General features: G+C 34.2%; 2 protein-coding genes across 9 annotated transcripts in view; one reads left to right on the top strand and one right to left on the bottom strand.

The window, feature by feature from the left end:
* Window positions 1-457: 457 nt before the first annotated feature.
* On the bottom strand, window positions 458-25,068 carry LOC123676319 (collagen alpha-5(IV) chain-like). 3 transcript variants are annotated; one of them, XM_045612146.1, is made up of 5 exons: window positions 5,830-5,900; window positions 4,048-4,077; window positions 2,773-2,804; window positions 1,155-2,571; window positions 458-1,124 (listed from the first exon to the last, which is right to left on the bottom strand). In XM_045612146.1, exons 2-5 carry the CDS (start codon window positions 4,070-4,072, stop codon window positions 703-705), a joined length of 1,896 nt encoding a protein of 631 aa, XP_045468102.1. In that variant the 5' UTR covers window positions 4,073-4,077; window positions 5,830-5,900; the 3' UTR covers window positions 458-702. The 3 variants fall into 3 exon arrangements, with proteins under 3 accessions (XP_045468102.1, XP_045468101.1, XP_045468100.1); XM_045612145.1 differs by lacking the exon at window positions 5,830-5,900 and adding an exon at window positions 24,983-25,068 and having other exon boundaries at window positions 458-2,571; XM_045612144.1 differs by having other exon boundaries at window positions 458-2,571.
* Window positions 23,578-25,292, top strand: part of LOC123676317 (ankyrin repeat domain-containing protein 17-like) — a 36,351-nt gene continuing 34,636 nt past the window's right edge. For 3 of the 6 annotated variants that reach the window (XM_045612141.1, XM_045612138.1, XM_045612137.1), the window contains exon 1: window positions 23,579-23,950. In XM_045612141.1, the coding sequence (XP_045468097.1) occupies window positions 23,753-23,950 (198 nt within the window). In that variant the 5' untranslated portion in view covers window positions 23,579-23,752. Of the gene's footprint in view, window positions 23,951-25,292 lie in introns of all 6 variants that reach the window. The other 3 variants (XR_006746913.1, XM_045612139.1, XM_045612142.1) reach the window with 2 other exon arrangements.

The raw sequence follows: 25,292 nt of genomic DNA, 5'->3' as shown, positions 1-25,292 counted from the left end.
GGACCAGAATTTCGGCAGGAAATCGAAGAATAAAGGGAAAATAGAAAGTATTTGGGATCAAACAAAAATAATAGAATATTATATAATATAATTTCTATTCACTACTATGAATTTCTTTATTATACGTTTCGAAAAATTGAGATCAAATAACCTTTTCATCCAGGTAGGTCTATCTAGCTTACGTTAAATTAAATTCATGTTGTATTTTTTGCTCATAGGATATTTCAGGGAAGGCCCTACCTGGCTCCCTCTAGCATCACCACTGATAAGTATATGAAATATAGAATATTTCCTTAAATTTGAAAACTGATGCCAATGAATCATGAAAATCTTCCAGAATTATTGAAAGTAGTAATTTAATATTTTGAAACACTATGCTCAACCCATAATAGGCGAGCGTTTTTCAATCAGTATTTCAAAGAAAGGTCTTAAAAAAATAAGTGTTTTGTATATAAATATAAATTCTTTATTTTTCTGTTTTAAATATGCTTCTATATACTGTAAACTACATAATTATATAATACTGGTAATAAATAGTGCAGCTATAAATACGAAAATGGTCATATAAATACATCATTAAAAAATATACTGACTTGTCTTATAAAGTCGTCAATCCTTAATAAAATGCTGAGGAGCAGAGATCATTATGCTCTTCTGATATTTAATTACTTGACAAGAGCTAATCATAAATTAATGTTGAGGTTATTTTTTTCCAACTGGTGGCAAATATTCCCGAGTAGGTTGCTGTCCTGGCCCACCTGTGCCTGGAAAACCTGGTCCTTGAGGTCGGCCGCTTGGATAACCTTCTTGTTGAGGACGTCCAGTGGTGAATCCAGGTCTACCAGTGGTGAAACTTGTACCTTCAGGTCGGCTTGTTGGGAATCCTGGGGTTTGTGGACGTACCGTGGAATATCCTGGAATCTGTCCGCCAGTAGGATATCCTGGAATTTGAGGGCGTCCTGTAGTGAATCCAGGTGTGCCAGGAACTTGAGGACGCCCATCGGGATATCCAGATTCTTGAGGACCAGCACCAGGATAGCCAGGACCTTGTGGACCTGTTGGATATCCAGGTCTCTGTTGTCCAGCACCAGGATAACCAGGAACTTGAGGGCCAGTTGGGTAGCCTGGACTTTGAGGACCAATTCCGGGGTAACCTGGACCTTGAGGAGAGACCCCAGGATAACTAGGAACTTGGGGTCCAGTTGGATATCCAGGTCTTTGTGGACCAGCACCAGGATAGCTTGGACCTTGAGGGCCTGTTGGATATCCAGGTCTTTGTGGACCAGCACCAGGATAGCTAGGACCTTGAGGGCCTGTTGGGTATCCAGGTCTTTGTTGTCCTGCATCCGGATAACCAGGACCTTGGGGGCCTGTTGGATATCCAGGTCTTTGTTGTCCAGCACCAGGATAACCAGGACCTTGTGGGCCAGTTGGGTATCCTGGACCTTGAGGTCCAATACCAGGGTATCCTGGACCTTGTTCAGTTGAACCCGGGTATCCTGGTCTAGCTCCTGGGAAGCCTGGAGTAGGAACACCTGGACCTCCTGGATATGCAGCTCCAGGCGCTTGTTGTTGAGCGCCTATAATCGAATAATCATAAATATTGGCATTTATTCCGTACAGTGATGGAGCCAAATTGCAATCGAAAGTGTTCCACCAAACACAAACCAAATATTCCTGATGGAACACCGTTCCATTTGGACAAAGGAAATCATAAGTTTTATTGTTGGCACATATATGAAATACTTGGCATCTGGTTTCAACATCTGCATAATATCCGGGGTATTGTTGCTGATCACATCTGAATGATGTTTCAGGAACTTCTGAATAAATTGGGTAATCGTCACCAGGAGTACCAGGTATGGCGGAATAATCTCCTTCCTCTTCTTCTCCAGTATATTGTCCAGAATCTGTTACTCCAGGGAATTGTGCGCCTCCTGGATATTGTTGGGTACCTGGTGCTCCAGGGAATTGTGGTGTACTTGGAGCTCCTGGATATTGTGGTGCACCGGGGAATTGTGGTGAACTTGGAGCCCCTGGATATTGTGGGGCACCTGGTGCTCCTGGGTACTGTGGGGCGCCTGGGGCTCCTGGATATTGTGGAGAACCTGGTGCTCCTGGGTATTGTGGGGACCCAGGTAATTGTGGTGTACTTGGTGTTCCTGGATACTGAGGTCCATCAGGTCTGGGAAATTCAGCTCCAGGTCGTGCAGGTCCAGTAGGGAATTGTGGTCTACCACTTGGATAACCTCCAGGAGATGTAGGAGTGCCACTTGGGTAACCTCCAGGTGATGTTGGAGTGCCACTTGGGTAACCTCCAGGGGATGTTGGAGTGATACTTGGGTAACCTCCAGGGGATGTTGGAGTACCACTTGGAGCATATCCAGGGAATCGAGTTGGAGCCCCAGGTCTTTGTTGAGTTGTTCCTACAGTTTCGAATGGTCTGGGTGTACTTGATACAGAAGGAAGTGCAGGAAATGCTGTTGGTCCTTGTCCTGGATAACTTGGAGTACCTGGCCGCGAAGGTGGAAAAGGCTTTTGGGGTCTTGAATAATCATAGCCATCTTGAGCCTGAAATAGTGATAATTAGTGGAAATCTCGACTGCTTCGATCTAAAATATCGAGAAATATCTCAAGTCTAATGATACTATTAGTAATTGATTTCTTAGCAATAGTTTGTACGTAGTTTTATATAACAATTGATGTCTTCTATAAATCGAACCTATTCTAATAGGTAGTACTTAATAATAAAAAAAAAGATTCTATACTCACGGAAATAAGACTGCTGGATAGAAGAAGTAAACCTGAAAAATAAAACGAAGAAAATAATTACATGTTTTAAATTTTGAATGGATTAATATTTTCATGATACAATATCGGGAGAAATATCGAGTCATATGAAGAATTGTCAACATCTAGTCAAGTTTGATTTTAAAGAAATACAAAATTTAAATGTCCAGATTCGATGTTTAGCCAATCATTTATTTCGCAGTTGTCTCAAATAACTATGCATTTAAATTGAAATCGTGAAACCTAGCTGATACAAGATATAATGATGAAATCGTTGAAATATTCCCTAAGTTGTTTCTTTAACCATTCATAAATCTAAGTCACACCATAATTTCAACCTAGTTCACGTCAATTTCTGTAAACAATAAAAAAATTACTAAAGAATTTTTACATATTTGCATATTTTAATTGCTTTTTCATACGAAACAAGGATATATGTATTATAAAATATTTGAAATCGATATTCAAATGAATTCCCATGTTGGTATCAATTTATCATCAGATCATTTTTCATATTTCAATGTCATGACATTTTTTTTGTTGGAAAAATTGGTTGTGACCATTGAAGTAATAAACATTACTCTGTGATTGTGACAAATAGTTTTTGTCTGTTTCGAGAAATTGTCGCTTATTAAAAAAATTATCATAAATGAAATAAATCTGCTAACTTCTTTGTTGAATTTTAATGGCAATGGATCTAATTATTCTATTGTTTTGAAGCTCAATAACGATAATAACAAGAAGCTAGTTATTATGAATTCTATCCTGTAAATTGATGCTACGTAGTGTTTTCTCAATGTTTATCGCCAACTAGATGAATTCGGCAGTTCACATGAACTGTTTAAATACTAGGTGTTATAAAATCGAAATAACGTAATATAATTTTGGGAATGTTTGATTGTTGTTGGTAATTTGGTAATGAGTTTTTATCAGCGTATCATTGATATCATGCCATTGTATAATAATTTGAAGTTTCGCAGGATTAATGCTAGTTGCGTGCTGTATACAATTTTCTTCAGATTAAAAAATAATTGTAAAATACCTTTTTTAATCTTTGTTACTAAAATTAGGTACTTATTATTTGTTATCTATTTATGAATATCTATACTTATATACTCGAATGAATGTATTTTAAAAATGACAGTTGGAGTTGCACACTTTGAATTCGAAAGGAATTCCAAAATGCTACTTTTTTTAATGATAACTTGCAGTAATTCTTTTATCAGCTGTAAAAATAATTGATTGAATAATACTCACATATTGAGAAGTGTATCCTTTCCATTTCACCTAAAAACATGAAATAACATTAAATTTCACTCAGACTAGAATTCTCAAAATATGTTGAGTGAGGTGCCATATATCAGTAAGACATCTACTCAGTTTGGCTATGCAAAAATTTGTATGAATATTTGATTTAACTGAACTATTTTTCAATTTCATTCTCTAGCAAATAAGCAAAGGCGATATAGCAACCAATTTAACTAGAGAATTTCACGTTTTAACTCGTTCGTATTTTTGGAATTTTATTGGTCTCAAATTATTAGATTTTACTAACTCATTTGGGGTCAAATTATATTATCTTCGTTTGACCAGGCGACTTAAAAAATAAAGCTTGAACGAAAAAAACGAGAAAATTTTCAGGGTAGGTTCGGTTTTCGAAGTTATAGTAATTTGAAAATTTATACAAATTTCTAAACTATAGAGGTGCCAGATCGCGTAACCAGAAGCAAAAAATCAGTTCTCTACACCGATCGCTCTATCATTTCGTCGCAAATCTGTAATTTTCAAATTTTGAGCCGAGAATGGTCCCAAATGATGAGGTTCAACTGACTAATGTGTTCAATGTGCTCAAATTACCGAACGAATAGAGCTAGAAACATGATATTTCCTGGGTAGGTCTGGATCTTGAATGTCACATTTGAGTTCGTTAATGGGATAAATAAGACTAGGGGTTTCGTAAATGTGGTCGTTCGAAATTTACTGTAAATTTCAAAATTGCAGTTTTGTTCAGGATGAAAATGGGCATTTCTATGAAGAATGGCAATTTAAAGCCTCGTGCGAAATTTATTTACATCATTCACCACATAACCAGAAACATAGAAAACTCAAGAATTATAGGAATTTTAAACTGAAATATCGGAAAAAATTACCCAATATTTCTCTAAACATAAAACTGACGGCGTCGATATTCTGGATGCTGATATAAAATAACAATTTCAAACTCCTCGCAAAGTTTCAAGTGGATCAAATATCAGAACCATAGAAAATTCAAAGAGAAAATTGGAAAAGGAATACATACTATAATACTCAATATTTCCGTTACAACATATCCGATTGGGTTCAAATTTTCTGTGTATATTTAAAATAGCCATTCTAATCTTCATGCGAAATTTGTGTTGATAGCATAATCAGAACCATAGAAAATTCAAGAAGAATATTGAAATTAAATACCCAATATTTTCGTGGTTACAAATACGATAGGGAAGAAATTTTGAAAGTTCATAAAAAATAATAATGTCAAGCTTTGTTCAAAATTTTGTGTTGATAGCATCATCAGGACCATAGAAAATTCAAGAAGAATATTGAAAAGATATACTCAATATTTTCGTGTTTCCAAATACGATAGGTTTGAAATTTTGAAAGTTGATATAAAATAACCAAGTGAAGCTTTGTTCGAAATTTTGTGTTGATAGCTTCATCAGAACCAAAAAAATTCAAGAAGATTATCGAAAAAAATGATTTAATCACTAACCTAAAACTTTTGAGCGCTCATTCATGCATGCGCCAAGACCATCACGAGCACCTACACCTATATACAGGTAGGTGGTCTTCAAGGGTTCACTTGACGCATGAATAAACAAGCGCTCAAAAGCTCCTGACTCCACGTATTTAATGACATCAATTATTTAAAATTTTTTTCGTCACGTGTAAAATTTGGAGTATTTTTTTCTGAGAAAAGTGATAATTTACTAATGCAAATTAGCGAAATGAAGATGTTACACATTCTGAACGCACGATAGGTTTATAATATGAACAAACCTTTCTTAGAACACTTCAAAAGATTCACTGACTGCCATTCTCACATCAGTTCTACTATTTATATGATAAAGTCCCAAAAATGGCAACATCTCTTCTGTCAACCACCACCAAATCTTAGATAATGGGGAGGACACGTAGTTGGAGGTAACATAGAATTGCATCAGAGAGATAGCCATAAGGAATATGAAGTGGATGAATCCTTCATGAATACTTAGATTCCCATCGATTCATAACTAGTTGGATAATAGTCATTATAGTTTTGAGTGATCAACAGACTGGAGATGTGAACGATATACCTAATTGGATTCAAATTTGAATCGATTCACATCGATTTTGAGAGGGCTAATTGTTTAATTGTGATCGCCGACGAGGAATACATTTGCACAGGGTATTTTCAATGAATTCTCTATGAAATTCAATTTTTGATTGTCGTTTTTGAATTGTTCATTGTCAACACTTGAATAATAGTATATTCTAAAACGAGTTGCAGAATGGGCCCTTATTCCAACACGAATGCGAAATTCGAAAACGAGCAATTCGAACGCAAGAGTGTTGGAATTGCCTTCTGCGACGAGTATTAGACGATATTTTCTCTATTTCAGTCAAGTTTTGTGAAATATTGTCGAAATTCAATGAAAAATTCAGATTATATATTCTGATGACTTTTGTATTGTATCTTGGCAATTGGTGTGACTGTTACCAAAATTGACAGATTACGGAATTCGAATATGAATCGTAATTTTATAATTACTTGCAGTTGGATCTGTTGTCACTGAAATTTCAAATTTTTTCGATATTCTGATTTAATATTCTATGATTCTGATAACACTATCCACACGAAATTTTACACGAAAGTTGTAATTGTTATTCTGAAAATGCTAAATACATTTCTTTCCAATATTCTTCTTGAATTTCATTTGGTTACGATATAGTAGTAGTGTGATCAGCTAGAAGTTTTTCACTGCTTTTGGTTATACCATCATTATGAAACTTGAAATTGTAATTTCACATCTAATTGTTTTATTTCAATTGGAACAAAGTTTCGAACGGTGTTAATTTACGTATAGAGCTTGAAATTGTTATTTGATATCAACACCCAAAAGTAGTCACAGAAATATTGGGTGGTTTTTTCTGAATTTTTCTCGAATTTGAACATTTTGGATAAAAAAATGTCTCGTTCTGCTGCGCTTCAACCTTTCTCAAAAACATTATGACTCAGAATTATAAAATTCAAAACATGTATTTCAATTTTGATACTAAATACGATATTTCCAGACCTTTCCAACAATAGCATATTTTTTGGCTGAGTTTTCCTCCTCATGAAATGAAAATTTTCATCAGTGTAAACGAAACGAAACGATTATAGTAGAAACTTCATTATCAAACCACGGTATAGAAATGTATGCACTTCTTATTCAACTGAAACTGCACATTTTCAGTACCAATGTCGTTACATCGTCACGAAGAGATGGATTGTCACGAAATTCATATGAATTTATTACGTTTATCTTGTTACACAGCAATTTCATAAAATAACGATGTATGCAAACATAGTTGAAAATTCACACCATTTTATTCGGGAATCATCAAATTTTAACAGTTCTATGGTTTGTCTGACGTTACAGCGAGAACACTTGCTATATTTTGTTTCTTCCCAATTTGAAAATCGATATCGGTAATTTGACTTTGATTTGAATAATCCACTGTGTGAAGTTGCATAAATGCTAGATGGCAAATTTTTCTTTGAAAATGAAAAGGACAACTATGTTATTGTCAAAGAAGAGACCAATCGGGCTATAGTGATTATATACTTTTTTGTGGTCGCAATTTGAAAATACAAATTTGATCATACTATCATTTGATTTCAAATGAATGGAACATGTGCAATGATGATTGGTAAGCATAAAAATTCAATGGCTGAATTATCAGTTCAAATGGTGATTGATTTTGGCCGCTGATAAACAGCGATTTGACACCGTTGGATTATTTAATAAAGACGAATGTTACGCCAACAAACCACAATAGATTGATCATTTGAGGGCTAATATTAGGTAATATGAAGTCAAAATATTCGTACTTTTTAATCAAAAAATTCTGGAAAAACATTTAATAGATTTTGTTCAACAAAACTCCTATGTGAACTGTTACGTAAGCAATTTATTTACGTGTGAAAAGGAAACTACTTCAGAATTTGGCTCAAACCACAATACTCTTCTGCTACATAGTCTCAAAGGATGGTAAACCTCACCACACAGAAGAATAAGCCATAAAAACAATATTCTCCAATTTTTTAAGCCTACTTACAGTCTGGGCTCTAATTCGATTCATTTCAAATGTCATACACATTATGAATCACAACTATGGATGTAGATCACTCCAATGAATGCGCAATTATTGGAATTCAATAATTCTTCAGCATTTATTTCATAATAGTGCATATCTTCTTTACATATCTGATTCAAAGTCATGAATACTTTCCAAGATGAAAATGATACGAATAATTGCGATAAATTAGACTGCATGATTTGTGTAATGGAATTGAATAGACGTAAATTGCAATGTATGATTTGCATGACTCTTGAAGCTTTTTGGCCATCTCTACAACAAATTGTTTGGATAACTCTTTTTAATATTTTTATTATGCAGGCCGCAGGGTGAGTCAATAGTGCTCGATCAGTCGGTAACTTTTGGAAATTTTGGACGAGGAGAATGATTCAAATTTTGATGAAATCGACAATACTCAGCGTATATTTTTTTTATTCTACCTTCAGGTCCGAAAGTGGTGAAACATGATACCACCTTTTTTTTTAATTGAGAATGCTTAATCTCCATGAAATTCTAATCTCGAAATACCCCACTTATCATCATTTATCTGTGGTACTTTTTGATGTAAGCCACTTTTATCGAAAAATATATAAATATAATATAATATTTTAAACTGAAAATCATATCTGAAAAAGCGTTGGAGATATTTGTACGATTTTTTTTTGAAGTCCCGAAAAGTTTTCAAATCTTCTGTAATTTACGGATCACTCTACAGGTGGCTCGAATGATACTCCAATTTTGAAAAATGGCTTATCAAAATTCTCAATTTTTTCAATTGACATGTCTGGAATTTTTTTTTGCCTCTCGGATTACTCAACTCTACTTAATACCTATACTGATAGTATCAATTAGGTAAAGATAAGTCAAATCAAAGAAATTTTTCGAAATATTCATTTTGACAAAATGAAATAGAGACATTTCTTTTAAGCAGTTCGAAATAACAGCATATTTCCATCTGAAAGAGTCTCATCAATATTGATCCCTCAGATGTCTGCAAACTTTTTTAATAATTTCAAAATACCTAATTGAAATGAGGTGCAGTTTGCGATTTGGAAAAAAAGTTGTAGATCATATGAGCGATACATTTCATTGAGACCTTTTTAGCTGAATATGTTTTTATTATTTATCATTTCGAACTCTTTGAGAGATATCATTCTTTAAAGTTACTTCCTTTCAAAAATTATCGTATTTGGGGAAAGTATGACAGAAATTAATTTTTCATTAGCGAGTCTAATATAATTATATATATAATTACAGCTATTTCAATTATCATTATGAAATGCGATTCAGTTATATAATCTCATTTTGCTACAGGCTGAGAGTTTTTTCGGAACAACATTTTTCCGAATAAGAGGTCATCTTAGATTAATTTATTAAAATAACTCGGACTTGTAATATAACATTTTCGAAATGAAGATGATAATGTCCCACTTCAAAATATAATGACTTTTTTATTAGCAGATCGAATTGTCTTTAAATGAGATTCGACAATAATGTAGGTAAGTGACATTTACCCCTTGTTTTTAGTCATACTCAAATGAAATCAACCTGATTTGTTTTTCCATAATGAAGCTATAGATTTTTACAAGGGAGAAAAGATCAAACCATCGGAATTTCATGCTAAATGATGAAAGAAGTTACATACTTAACAGAGTGTAGGTAAGTGACATTTTTCCCTTGTTTTTATTCATACTCGAATGATTTTTTATGGCAGTTCTTAGGTACTCTAATAGTTTCGGTGTTATTAATTTTGAATCTTTGATTGGAAATTCAGAACCATGAACTCAAAGCCAGTGACAGTGAGTATATCAAATGGTAATTCTTTCAATAAATCGAGATATTTTGTGGGATAGGATAGAATAATGAACAATCGTGCGAAATTTGCATTGTTCTTAGATTCCACATACCAGAACATCAACTGTAATAATGTAAGGAGGCGTTAAATTATTTTAGATCGATGTTAAAGGTTCATCATTGAAACTCAGGAAATCAGATTCAACATTGAAAATTTAGGTTCACTTGGATACTCCATGAGATGAAGAAAAGAATAAGAAAAACCTCTGTGTTATTTATGGTGTTTTTTTCGCACTACTAATAAATAAAAATAAAATTCAAACAGCTCAGGTCAGAGCTTGAAAGTACCCTGCACGCACCGCATCAAAGGAAAATTGGCTTTAGGCGAATTTGCTCGCATTTTTTTATATGTTATAGAACTCTTGATGATCAATTCAAATGACTAAATTGCATCACCGCTCTAAATTCATCCATTTAGATTATATACACACAGTTGCAGGAACGTTCATTAAAATTTAATGCTGTCATTAAAATTTTAATCCTGAAATAGGCTCCTCCTGTTGATCACCTGCACCGTTTAATGGAGGAGTAGCATTTTAATGCGGCATTAAATGATAATGAACTTCCTGCAAGTGGATTATAGGGTGCTAAAAATAACATTTTTCGGCAACCGTCCGGGAAGTGCTCACTTCCCGGACGCTTTTTCTCTGAGAAAGAAGCATTTCCCGGCCTAGTCCGGAAAGTACGTACTTCCCGGACTAAGCCGGAAAAGAATCACGTCGTTTGTGTCATTGTGCATATGAAAATTTTGGTAGGTATTTTCAATGAATGCAGTTGATCATTACCATAGCAACCGAGAAAACGGCTGACAGTTCATATAAAATCAGTTGTCAACAATTTGCATGTTTTTTTTTATCGCAATCGCAATAAAATATGGAAAAAAGCAGCAATAGTGTTATTCTACATCTACACGGTTGCCGAAAAAATATTGTACGCAAAACGCCCCAAAAATGGTTTTTTTGGACTCACAGACTTCCAATTCTGTCTATTAGTCCAAAAAAACCCTATTTTCCGGACTTGTTACGTAAATTACTATTCTAAAATTTCAAATGATCTTGACATATTGATGTCCCACAAAATATCTGAAAATGAATGAAATTACACCGCTCAATTATTTGGAAATCACTGAAGAACAATATTTTTGGATTCACTCTGTATATATTCTGTGCGTGCATGAATCATTTTCCTCTATAGTGGACTTTCATCAGCTGTATGAACAATCGATACCTATATTTAGTTTATATATTCGAAAAAGTTTGTTTACAATGCCATTTGAAATTCAATTAATTTGAATTTCAAGGAAATTGCCGCTACTTCAATTTATTTTCGCATCCTCACACCCAATTCCTCTCTCGTTTCCATGGAGATATGACCATTACATTAAATAGCGTCACTTACAGAAGAAATCGAAGTACTGGCAGAATAGCCAGATTAATCTTAAAAAATAGCAGTGAACTGACCAGTATTTTCAAACATCTTAGTCAGAATCAATGATGTAGTAAAATGTTGATAGCGCGTAGAAAGAGAAAGAGTGAGACGAATCGACTGCAACATAGAAGTGAGACGCATGATGTTTGCGTCAATTGTATTCTTAAGTTCTATGGTAAAGCCATATGGTTCGCCATTTTTAGGCTCAATTTAAACGACTTGTCGCCTGTGTGTTTAATTAAGTCACTGTACTACAACTATCTCCCTTTAATATAGTATTATTAGATATTTGGTCACATTCAATAATTTATGTGTTCGATTCAATTTTTGGACACCCCCATAGAATTCACACCGAAATAAGTTGTTCTGTAGAACAAAGTTATGTGAAACCCACAAAAGACTTTCAAATAAACTCTAGACATCAGGTATTCACAAGATGAATAGAATAATGCATCTTGGGTTTTAATTAAAGCACCTTCTGAAGTTGATCCAATCAGCGAGCATTGTTCGTAAAACATTGGAGTGAAATGGAAACCATCTCTTCTCGAGCGATTTCGAAGCCTTGTTATTGGAAATAATAAACCAAAACTTTAGAGCCTATATTTTTTGTAGCAATAAACTTGTGTCACGTTTCTAGGGTTAAAGTTCAGATCACGATCGGGATATTATTGTTTTAACTAACTTACATAAGACGAATTATAACATTAATTAGTACAGTTTTTTGTATCGATTGAAATTCACATTCTTGGTTCCAAATTCTATGGTCTGTTTCGAGAGTAAACAGAAACAGAGAGAAGATCTTGAATGGGTTGTATAATTTTTTTCTCTGTGGCAAATCCGCGTAAGAACCAAATCGTGCGAGAATATCTCAGATTCACACGGATTTCATGGTTATATTTTATTATTATATGTTGGTACTCAAAACTCTCCAGTAACAGATTTATCTATTATCTGTCGAATTTCTGATGCAGAAAACTGATCTGCCAACCAAGATTTTTCAATGCAAAAATCACTAAACGGAAATATATGGAAATATTTCGATAATTTCATAAAAAATTCAGTGAATTAAGGAAAATAATGTATAATACTCATTCAGAAGATTCATTATAATACTCGTTCATTCAAAAACACGCCACTTCATGTCTTGTTTTTAAATTTTGAACTCTTTAAAGATTACGGTGTTTTCTCCCGAGATCTCACACAATCGTGGAGAAGTGACTCTGCTGCAAGGCGACGGCCCTGATATCCCGCCAGGCCGCACTAAAATGTGGCGCGACATCCATATCGCCATCTCTCGGGTATACAGAGTCACTATACACTCCCCAGCCAGCACCGACGACCTACCAGAGGATGAGGTGCGCAAATACATTAGGTGGGAGAGAGAGAATGAGAGCTGTGAGGGCGGAAAAGCAAGGGCAAGCGTGCTATCGGCTATTTTCAGTGTTGGAAAACTATGTAGAATTTATTCCACCTGATACATACCGTATCCAGTTCAAACCCTAGATTCCAAATCTGCATTCATAATAAGATTTTCATATGAATTGCTCTAAAAATCAGTGATTTGTGACAAGAAATATCTCTAATTTCGTTTTGAACTAAGTAGCCACGTGGTTGTGTTCCCTTTTAAATAAGATGTCTAAAATACTGGTGTATTCACTGATAAGATTTTGTTTAAGATGAGTCTGGCAACTCGGCTCTTCTTTCTTAAGATATACAAAAAATATAACAGTTAGAAATCAACGTCATCCTTTAAAATTTTCATTTGTTCTGTCAAAAGTCAAAGATTGTTGATTTAACCTCAAAACATGACATCGGCAGAAAAACGACGTGAGCGCCATAGGAAACGATGCGGAAATCAAGCGAAAAGGGACCAATACCAATCCAAGAAGGCTGGTACCTTCAACAGTCGCCACTTTAATCATAAGGTTTTTCAAGAGGAAGTGAGCCCACCAGCGTTTTAGACATCTTACTCTTAGAAGGGGACATTTTCACATGGTTGCTCAGTTCAAACGAAACTAAAGATATTTCTTTTTACAAATAATCACCGATTTTCACAGGATTTTTACATAATTCCCTCTAACAATAATCTACATGGAAGAAAGTAAATATTTTTGATTTTGAAATAAAAAAAAAGAAAAAAATATTTGATAACTTCTCGTTTTTTGCGAAAAAATTGATGATATGTACTTTGTACAGAGCACTGATATATTTTTAAAATATTCGTTAAAAAAAACTTCACAAAAAATCATTTTGAAAGAAGTAAAATTATAATTTCGTGAAAGTCGTCGTACAGTGCTGCCCTCTACTTATTTGTTTCGAAAAAGGAAAGAAGATGAAGTGAATGTACAACTTTTTACACCGTACAAAGTTTGGTCATCGCAGTAGAACCAGAGAGCTAATGAATGGGTACCAACGTTTGACTGATACGCGAAAAACCACATCGTGGTAATCCCTCTCAACGAAGAGAATATTTGAACGGGCGGTTCACATATCTTCATGAATGGCATCGACGTTCCATCATTCACTGGATAGTTTGCATAACGCAAAATCAGAAACGGAATTGGATGATGCTCGCATATGGGGCAACCACCAATTCGTGCAAATTTTACTTGGAGACGTCCTCATCAGAAAAACGAATGAGCGCACTTTCACTTGAAGATGATACACTGCGAAATCGTAAGTTAAATCAGAAATCAGGACCGTAATGGGAGAATCACCCACGTAATCTACGTAGGAATTAGTAGATAATGGCTGAAAGGAACGTAGGTGTCTTACTAACATCGCATTGTTTGTAGATTTATCAATAGGAACCCTGGTGATGCACCATCCAATATCTGCAAGATCTGGTTACTACATGCTCACGAAATTCGTGTAGCTTTCTTCGTAATTATCGTCGAATACGTTGGGAAAATACAGTTTGAGAAGAGAAGAGCATAGAATTGTTGGAAAACAAGTGCGATCGCTGAAATATCACAGAATTATCGATTAAGGTAGACAGATGCGTTTTGTATATATTTTTTCTCTATTTCAGTATCGTAATTAGAACATTACAGTTCTAAAAACAGTGCTGTAATGAACTCATAACAGCATCGTTATCAAATTCTACTTTTCGTTTCGTGGTTGTCTCTACTGCCTTCCAATCCTATCAAATTTCAACAAACGTCAATAATTGTCAACATAATGTATAATTTGGATATAGTGAAATGATTTGCAGCATTATTCGCAATTTCTCTTAATTCAGGTGATGTTAAATCGATTTCGTCACACATAATTCATGAATTTAATGCGTAATTTTAAATTATTTGAAAATTCAAAACGTACGATTCAAATTCAAATTCCGTAGGTAATCTGTCACTTTTCGTAACAGTCACCAAGTGCCAAGATACAATACAAAAGTCACTAGGATGTTTAATTTGAATTTCTCATTGAATTTCGACAATATTTCACAAAGCTTGACTGAAATAGAGAAAATATCGTCTAATACTCGTTGCAGAAAGCAATTCCAACACTCACTCCTTCGTCGCTCGTTTTCGAATTTCGCATTCTTGTTGGAATAGGAGCCCATTCTGTCATTCATTTGACATTTGATAAGTAAAAATTAAGACATTACAGAACGATATATGCTTCAACAACTCATTGAAATTGTTAAAATTCAATGAAGAAGTTCGCTAAACTGAAGCATTTTTGGGTGAAGCACCTTCTCGGCCAGCAATGGTAAAACTGGTGGAAAATTTGAGTTGTTCGGACAAATTAGTGATTTGAAGAATCGAAACTGTGTTCGTCGCTCAAGAACAACAAAGAATATTGCTGCACCCTGTAGTGTTGACGAAAACCCTGGTTTGTCGCTTCCTTGTCGATATTGGGAATTGTAGGCATTACACAAACGACATTACACCGTATTTTGCATAAAGACTTATATCTTAAGACCTAACACTAGAACCCAAGCCGGTCGATCACCAGCAACGTCATATCTTAACTGATGATGGGTTCCTTGAAATGCATCAAAATGATGATTTATATCGAAAAATCATCTTCAGTCATGAACCCTGTTTTCACATTGATGATAAACAGAATTGTTGAATTTGAGCTCGAAAAATACAGGAATGATTTTTAAAAAGCCTCTCCATCCTCAACGTGTCACTGTTTGGTGCGTTTTTTGGATTGGTGATGTGGCTGGACCTTACTTATTCGAAAATGAGGCTGGTGCAACTGTTAAGGTGAATGGATTGCGCTACCGAGCTATAAAATTAATGATTTTTTTGAACGGAACAACAAAAACAAACTAACGGGTGTTTTTTTTCGAGGTATATAACTTTAAGTTGGCATTACTGTTCAAGATGGCGACCGATTTAACAGCTGTCAAGTGATTTATTGTCAGTTTGGTTGGGCAATTCATCATGAATAGACTCACGCCTGAACAATGATTGCAAATAGTGCAATTTTATTTCGAAAATAATGGTTCTGCGCGGAATACGTATCGCGCACTACGTCCATTTTAGCGATGAAGCGCACTTCTGGTTGAATGGCTACGACAACAAACAAAACTGCCGCATTTGGAGTGAAGCTAATCCTCAAGTGTATGTCGAAACACCGTTACATCCAGAAAAACTGACTGTTTGGTGTGCTTTATGGGCTGGTGGAATCATTGGTCCGTACTTCTTCAAAAACGATGACGGCCAGAACGTTACAGTCAATGGTGATCGGTATAGAGCCATGATTACTAACTTTTTCATTCCTGAATTGAACAACCATGATGTCCAGGAGCTGTGGTTCCAACAAGACGGCGCAACATGTCACACAGCTCGTGTCACAATCGATTTATTGAAAGACACGTTTGGTAACAGCCTAATTTCACGTTTTGGACCTGTGAATTGGCCTCCAAGATCTTGTGATTTAACACCGCTAGACTACTTGGGGCTATGTAAAGTTATTGGTCTATGCGGATAAGCCACAAACCCTTGACCATTTGGAAGACAACATTCGCCGTGTTATTGCCGATATACGGCCACAAATGTTGGAAAAAGTCATCGAAAATTGAACGTCCAGATTGGACTACATCCGCGCCAGCCGTGGCGGTCATATGCCAGAAATCATATTTAAAATGTAATGCCACAAGATTATCTTACGGATAAATAAAATTCATGTCAATCGAATAATTCATCGTTGTTTTATTGCAATTTAAAGTTCTATAGCTCTAAAAAAAACACCCTTTACAATTTAGACTTTCTTTGGGATCACGTTGCCACCTTTTCGCTTGATTTCCGCATCATTTCTTATGGCGCTCAAGTCGTCTTTCTGTCAATGTCATGTTCAGAGGTTAAATCAACAATCAACGACTTTTGACACTTTTGACAGAACAAATGAAAATTTTGAAATGATGTCATTGATTGGTTAATTCCTTGTATAGCGCCACCTTGAGAAAAAAGAGGGAAAAGGGTTCCATGTCGAGCCAAACTGCCAGACTTTTCTCAAACAAAATTTAATTAGCGAACACACCAGACATCTTAGTCTAACTGAAATCATAACGTTCGAGGTAGAGGTCACCACACTCGATATAAATAATGGTATTTATGATTTTCAGACAACCTATTTCACTCTAGACCCAATCGATTGATATAAAAACTCATTTCCGGCAAAAATCGCATCAATCCATATTCCTCCAGTTGGATGAACTTGTTTGAGTTCAATCCCTGATGAAATTTAGGCTAAAGATGCTCACCTATTAGTGTTTACTCCGTTATTAACCTTAAAACGAAGGAGCATCTTATAATTAGACCGTTTACTTTCATCAGTTCATCATTATCCATCGACCTTCATTAACGCCGGGATTCGTGGTTCTCGATGGTACACATTTGTCGAAAAACTGATGACGTAATCCAACAACCTCATGCTAATGATGCATTTTCTTATTTAATTCACCCATGTAATAGTTCGTGACGTTTGACCACGAGTGCTCTGCTGCAATTTTGTAATTAGTAGTTCACTAAATTAATGGATACTGCCTACTCATTTCATCGGTATGAAGTTGAATCAACTATCTAGCATTATCCTCCTAATTCATCCTTTTAAGATGTAAATGGATGGGTAATGCCAATTTGTTCATTCGAGGGTTATTGCATTTTTTACCGATTATTCGAAAAATTTCATACTTCATGCTTAATGGCTTAGGTTTGGTTAGGAGGCTACAGATTTTCACAATTCCAATGCTAGCCAAATGTCAGAAAAGAATATAGAGAATATAATTTTATGGAGGAAGGTTTAATATTCTACTTCTATAAGCTCTTTTAGTTTTGGCCCACGCCAGTACGCCAGTGGCGTACCCAAGAGGGGGAGGATAAGGGGGATATGCCCCCCCCCCAAGAGGAATATCCATTATATGTAACAACCTTATATATAAAACAATCTTATAATGAGTAAGCAAACTTCTTTGGAGAACTTCTTCAAAAGAAGGAAAATTTGAAATTTTTTTTATGATATTCCTATCATAAACAATAAGACAAGGAGAGTTCATTTTGTCATCTTTAAATTTTAGGTTTAGGTTTGGTTAGGAAGGCTACAAATTTTGCACAACTAATTTTCACCATAATTCCAATGCTAGCCAACTGTCAGAATTCAATATCGAATACCTACCTATATAATTTTATGGAAGAACTTAGCCAGTTCAATACTTATTTTCTGTATCCTTTTAAGTTTTGGCCCTCTTCATAATTGTTTGCACTCACCACGAATGAATGTGTAAGTATTGTGTTAGCTTGAGACCTCAAATGTCTTATTGTTTATGATAGGAAGGAGAGTTCATTTTGTCATCTTTAAATTTTAGGTTTAGGTTTGGTTAGGAAGGCTACAAATTTTGCACAACTAATTTTCACCATAATTCCATTGCTAGCCAACTGTCAGAATCCAATATCGAGAGTTTAATTTTATGGAAGAACTTAGCTGGTTCAATACTTCTTTTCTGTAGGTAACCTTTTGTTTTTTGGCCCACTTCATAATTGTTTTCACTCACCACGAATGAATGTGTAGGAAATTATGTTAACTTGACGCCTCAAATTTCTTCTTGTTTATGATATGCAACCAGAGTTCATTTTGTTATCTTCAAAGTTTACTTTCTACAGCAAGAAGTGCCCAATAAGCTCTTTTTTATTTCATCTACTCATTTGGTGACAAGAATTCAACACGCTATATAACACTTTCAGTGGCGTACCCAGACATAAGGCTTGGAGGGGGGGGATAAAGAAAAAAAAATGGTTATTTGTCCATTCGAGTTACAGACACTTCTTGAAATTGCTTTTCACCCATCGAAGTGTCAGCTGTTGTATTCAAAAGCAAAAAACTTTAAGATTCGCCTGCATCAATTTTCATTCTTTTGAAGAAGTTTTACAAAGAAATTTGCTTACTCATAATAAGATTTTGATAGATGAGGTTTTGACTTGATGGATATTCCTCCTGGGGGGGAATATCCCCCTTTTGATACGCCACTGAACACTTTGGAGTCTTTGAATCATAGGCTACCTACTTTGCAATAGAGAGCTAGAGATTTCCTGGCTTTGTAGTCACAGTACAAATGGTGTTTTACCTAACGTTTCGCTTACACATGCGAAAGACATCTTCAGGGATTTATAGGTCGTAAATTTGTGTTGTATTGCAGCTGGAATGTTCCGTACTATTAGGAGCAGGTAAAATATCGTTTAGAAGACAACTCGGAAATTTCGAATGCTATCCGATCGTGATAGTCTGCTGTATTGAGTTTTGTTATTCTTTTCTCTGAAATATTCCAATTTTGTTCCTCATTTTGAATGGTTATTTTGACCAAATAATGAGTTTCAGATATTTTTCTATTTATTTCATGCCTTAGTATCGAAAAGAGACCTATAGATACATGAATGAAAGAGCGCTCAAAAGCTTTTCTGACTTTCCGAAGTGGCGGATGCAGAGGTGGAGCAGGGGGCGCTTGCCCCATCAAAGCTCACTAACTGGATATTTTTATAATAATTTGGATTTTCCTGGATATTACTGGTGAATTTTTTTTTTAGAAATTAGTAAACTACAATAGAAGTTTCTTCTTACATTTTTTCAAACTACCTATGCCCCACCAGAAAAAAGTTCTGAAGAAAAATGGGGCACTGTTACAAAAAAATGATTTAAATTAAAAATTAGTCACATGATGAAAAATATAAATTGAAATAACTATGTCAAATTTAAGATGAATATCTTGTGAAGAGAAGGTACTATGAGAATAAAACTAAAAAAATCAAATTTTAATGCCATGTAGTTCGAAAACAAAGCATTTGCGGGCTCATGTTAAGAGGACTTTTTTTCTTAAAATGATCCGAGGAATCTGTTTTTTAGTAACATCCTGTATTCAGGTCTCGATCGGATCTTTTGTCATTAAATAATTAGGTGTTTTCCACCAAAGATTCAGATTCAGCTCAGGCGAAAAAAGTGAAGGCTTTAAAATTCTATTGTAGCTTTCACATGATTCAGAATCAAATAAATATTAGTGTGAAGTTTTCTATAACTGGGAGACATATTCTTTAATTATCATTTTTACTACTTCTAATGGTTTACAAGTTATAATTTCAACGATCCATAAAACAATGCGTAAAACAAGCAATTAGAGATAATCCAAAGTTACTATTAGAATACTCAATCATTTTAAAAAATAAAATTATTCTTCATTGTTCTTCGTAAAACGCACCATTTTGAACATATTCAAGGTTGAATGATATAAATTCATTGCGAAAATTACGACAAATTATATCATAATAATAATTATGGATCCACCCCTGAGAAAGGAAACGCCTTGAACACATCTAAGGCCATGTTGCCGCACTTTTTTTTTGGTATAATCAAAATCATAGGATTATTATAAGGAAGATGCAAAATACGATTTTTCAAAGACTGCTACCGGATTAGTTATTCTCATAAAGTAACTCTGGGATCCGAATAGATAGTCATAATGTGAAATTGTCATTCATTAGAAACGTAATTTTCTTTTTCGAATAGTTTCTCTTACTGTTCCTCACTGAAAATTAAAGTATTCTTCATTAAATTAGGTAAATGACAAAATAGAGTTTGGGTATCTGGATTATAACGTGATTACAGCAAGGGGAACCCCCTCTAAAATAATAATAGACAAAATGTGATTAACTGCAAATTCAACTTCAAGATTCGTGGGCCTGCCAACTTTCATCCAAATGAATAATTTAATTCATGAACTCCTATGTTCACATTCATTGAGTTATGTGTTAGCACGGTGGTATAAACGGACAGGAGCGCGTTAGTCTTTTGTTAAATCATTTCTTGTAGATAAATTTTTACTTGAGCCGAATCTGGGATAATGGTAAATGAAAAAAAAAATTATTTGATGAGAAGAACCTACAGTTAAATTTAATCTACAACTTTAAGACTCTCCCTGTATATATACGCAAAATCTCAACCCTATCGGATCTGTTCTCACAGAAAGAAGTATTAGCTATTTCTTTTCCATTATTATTCTTGAATTTTTTATGGTTCCGATGCGGGGAACAATCTGGAAATTTGTATGTAGCTTGAAATTATGTTGAAATCCAAATACAACATTTGATTTCGATCGAATTGATATAGTTTTGAAATTTCCAACAACCATATTTACGAAACCCTTAGTCGGATTTCAGACATTCCGAACAAACCTTAAACATTTTAAGTTTTATAGGTCTTTCCGTTCGAAAGTTGCCATGTTAAGTGCCGGACGCACTAAATTGAATTTAATGAAGGATACGTCACAAGTGAGTCGAATCTTAAGAGGAAACACCACCACGTGGATGCTCAGTTCAAAATGAAATTAGAGGTATTTCTTCTTTACAAATCCCTGATTTTTATGAGGTTTTCACATAATTTCTTTAAACGGTAATCTACATGGAAGAAAGTGAATATTTTAAATTTGCGAATAAAAATAAATAAAAATTCGGTAACTTTTCCTTTTTCGCAAAAAAATTGATGATATGTACTTTGCACAAAGCACTAATATATTTTTAAAATATTCGTGGAAAAAAATGTATCAAGAAGTCGTCGTACAGTGATGCTCTCTACTTATTTGCTTCGAAAAAAGAAAGAAGATGAAGTGAATGTACCATTTGATATTTTTTTTCTGAAACTTCTATTGTTTTTCAATGGCAAAAAATATAATTGAAAAGTTGAACAGAATTCTCAACTTGCTCGTGTTTTCAATAGATTTTTGTTACCTCCCTAAAGATTAATGTTTCGATGACGTTTTAATTGAAATCATCCCACAAATTCCTCTTCTTCGGCAATGCCTGGACTTGCACACTATTAAAAAATACACATATAATACTTATGAGAATCTTCCATTACCCTAGATGAGAGTACCTATTTCATAGAACGTGATACAATGAAGGTTGGCATAACTGTGATGATAGTTGAAGATTAAGGTAAAATCTGATCGAAAAAGAAAGCATTTACCGATACAAAATTGAGTGTTGAAATTCCGATTTTATGATGGATCCATAATAACGCTAATGGCTTCAAGCATTTTACAAACCAATCAATCACACAAACGTTTCAATTTAGCGTGATTAGTTGAAGCATATATGAACGTTTTCGAGAAATTATTTAAGACTGCTTTTGAGTTAGTGATTGATGAATATTTCTTTGGTATTATGTGGGCTACATCTGTTACATGGTTCACATAAGTTTGTTTACGAGTAATTACTCATTAATGCGTTGAGAATAAAACTCCAGAAAACCATAAAAATTGTCATAATATAACAAAGGTGAATACCTATATTTCCAATAGACATACGAAATGATAAAAACAAATAATATTGCTTAGTATGTCAACAAAATGACATGAAAATATATTTCCAGTCAATACTATCTGTCCAACATGGAAATAATTGAAAAAGAAATTATTTTACCCCCCCTGGATCCGCCACTGTTACATGTGAAATTGAAGTCTCATTCCTTCATCGAACAATGCGAAGAATTTATGCATACTTGGATACAGAAAATGAAGATTTTGACATATATCTTATTTATTTATGCACTATATTATGTGTTGACACAAAATTTTAAGCAGAATAATTCTTGAGATTTTTTTTCAACGATAGAAACAAACTTCATTCAATTTTGCATAAGCCTTCCGTGTCATTATTTTACAACTAATAAGTTACAATTTTATCGGGAAAGCAAAATATCGGATAGTTATAGACAGATTTAACACATTAACGAACTTAATAATTCAGACTTCAAATATTATAAGCTGGGGAAAGTTCAATTCCGTATGAATCATGAATTCTTTATCAGTGAGTCCACCACCAATAACGGTTTAAAATTCGAAAATTGTGTCGCCATCTATATTTAACAAGGAGTATTATATTTAACGATGAAATTTCCATGAACGCCAAATCCGATGAGAATCGAATTAATGAATAATGTCAAGAATTAAAACAAGAATTCTCTGAATGAGCATTTCATCTGAATAACATGGAATACTGGTGTGTCAATTGATAAGATTTTTTTTAAATTCAGGCGAAGTGTAATCGGTATTGCCGATATTTCCATTATCTTTCGTAGATGGCGCTATAGCCGCTATATAACAAAATGGTCGTATTCCCATAGAAACCACCACAAAGAAATAAACGTATCTCTTGGCTATGGAAAAGATAAAGAAGAAAAATTTGAGTGCTAAAGAGAATTGTCATTCTATTTTAAATTTAAGAGGGCTGGTCACTACAAAAGTTGTCATTTTTATCTCAAACAATTTCAAAGTGAGTAGGCACCTCAGTATTTCTAGATATCTTAGTTTTATCAAACGGTATTCAGTGATTTTATAACGAATTAATCAGTGCATGCCGATACAAATTTGAATGTTTTAACGCCATCTATCCGTGAGGTATTAAAAATGAATCGATTGCAATCATATTTTTTGAGGATTCTGGTCTAGATGGTCTAGATATAATAAAATCTAATAAGACCATTCAAATTTGACCCGAATTGAAAAAAAGGGTTGAATTTGTAATTTCTGATATTGTTTGATAAAGGAATCTATTTTATTTCTTGACACAGGCGTCATCTCGACGTAATCAATTGACTGTTGGCCTGAAAATATACTTGTGTGAAGAATTCCTTTTTGCAATGATGCCGCCACTTGTATTTGAAGTTAAATGCAGAACTACGTTTTTGAGTCGCTTTAATGGAAAATGGCGATCGTGATAAGTTAATGTGGAAAACGAAATGTTTCGATTTTAGTGTTTGTAATAAGGTTTGAAATAGATCAAAAGTGAATAGTTGTGATCTTTGTGAATGGTATTCGAAAATGCAGAATGTATCGCAGGATTCGTCAGTAGGTAAAGCGAAAATTGAGAAAGTGAATGTTCAATACGATATTCGGACTTCGTCAACTCCCCGTTCAACTTCGAATTCGAGTCTTGCTAAATCAGAAACGGAAACGTATTCTGAAAGAAGACGATACATGTCGGACTCTTCAGAAAGCGAAGAAGATAGTGTTTCTGAGGTGAGTGGCTTTCAATTCAATAACTTTTTCATGCTTTCCGGTAATATGTCGAGGAGCAAGGTATCAATGAACTTCTCCGAGATATCTAGACATCTTGACAAGTTTTTGATTTTAATTCATTTGTTTTTACACGAGGTCTTATTAGAAGTTCGATAGTGTTCACTGAAAAAGTTTTCCGATCAAAATTATTATTATCAATATTTTTTTTTTAAATCGAACGTAACTTTCGTGTTGTTTCCTATGTTGCAATGTGGAAAATAAAATCAGTAAAATATTATACCTAGTTTTTCTTCACGGCCTTGTGGACGAAGTAATGGAAAATTCTTGTACTGAAGATCCATCGAAGAGTTTTAATGACTTGGCAATTGCAAATAGGTTTCTGCGAATTTATAGCGTTCTAATTTCTTCATTAATAATTTTGTGGTATGGTTTGAATAGTTGATGAAATTCAATTTTATGCTTGCACGAGGCCGAATATTTCAATACTAATCTTATTGATTTTTCCAAATTCAGAAAAAATAAAATAGAATTATTATAGCCCAGAGCATATTGGATGAAATATTTTCTACCTTCTTTGTTACTACAGTGTCAATTTACATTGACTTGTTTCGGTATTGACCTTATTCTAATCATAATTTAAATTATTGTTGTGTTGTAGTTTCATTTCATGCTCATTTTCGAATTGTGTTCGGTTTTTAGGTTAGAATAAAAGAAAAGGAAATAACACAAAGGGATCGATCCCTATGGCGTATCTAAAAACTGTTGAAATCTGAGATTTTTATACAGGATATGTATTTAAATACTGAATTTTTATCATTTTTACCAGAAATTTGTCTTTCTACTTGAATGAATTTGGTATTTCATATCACTAGAGAGTAATCTCTGTTTTGTTGCTTAGGAATTTCGTTTTAGTTTTTTCGGAAAATAGTTTCTTCTTGAATTTTTGTTACTTTTGACCATTTACTTCGAAATTATAGAACTTCAATAATCTGTATGTAAAGTATATGTGATAACCAATAGCTATTAACTTACCATTGCTGCAAAGCAATCAAAAGATGATTCACTGAAGAATAAGACTAATTATCTCCATATCAAGTGTAACATTTATTACACATTGAAAAATATTTTGATATGATGAACCTAAGATTACTTTCTTGTCTCATTCATAATAATGGTATGAGAGTACCAAGGTTAGTGCAGTAATACATTACAGTACAATTTTTAAAGGCAATACAATCAAAGACATATCTTTTCCGATTTTTCAGAAAACCAGAGAACTTGCTTGTAATAATTTTGCATGGACTGTAAGCACAAACAGGAACAGTGAGTGTACTGTTAGGTG

The sequence above is a fragment of the Harmonia axyridis genome, chromosome 3, assembly GCF_914767665.1.
Source record: "Harmonia axyridis chromosome 3, icHarAxyr1.1, whole genome shotgun sequence".
Classification (NCBI taxonomy): Eukaryota; Metazoa; Arthropoda; class Insecta; order Coleoptera; family Coccinellidae; genus Harmonia; species Harmonia axyridis.
This window is presented reverse-complemented; position numbering and strand designations above follow the sequence as displayed.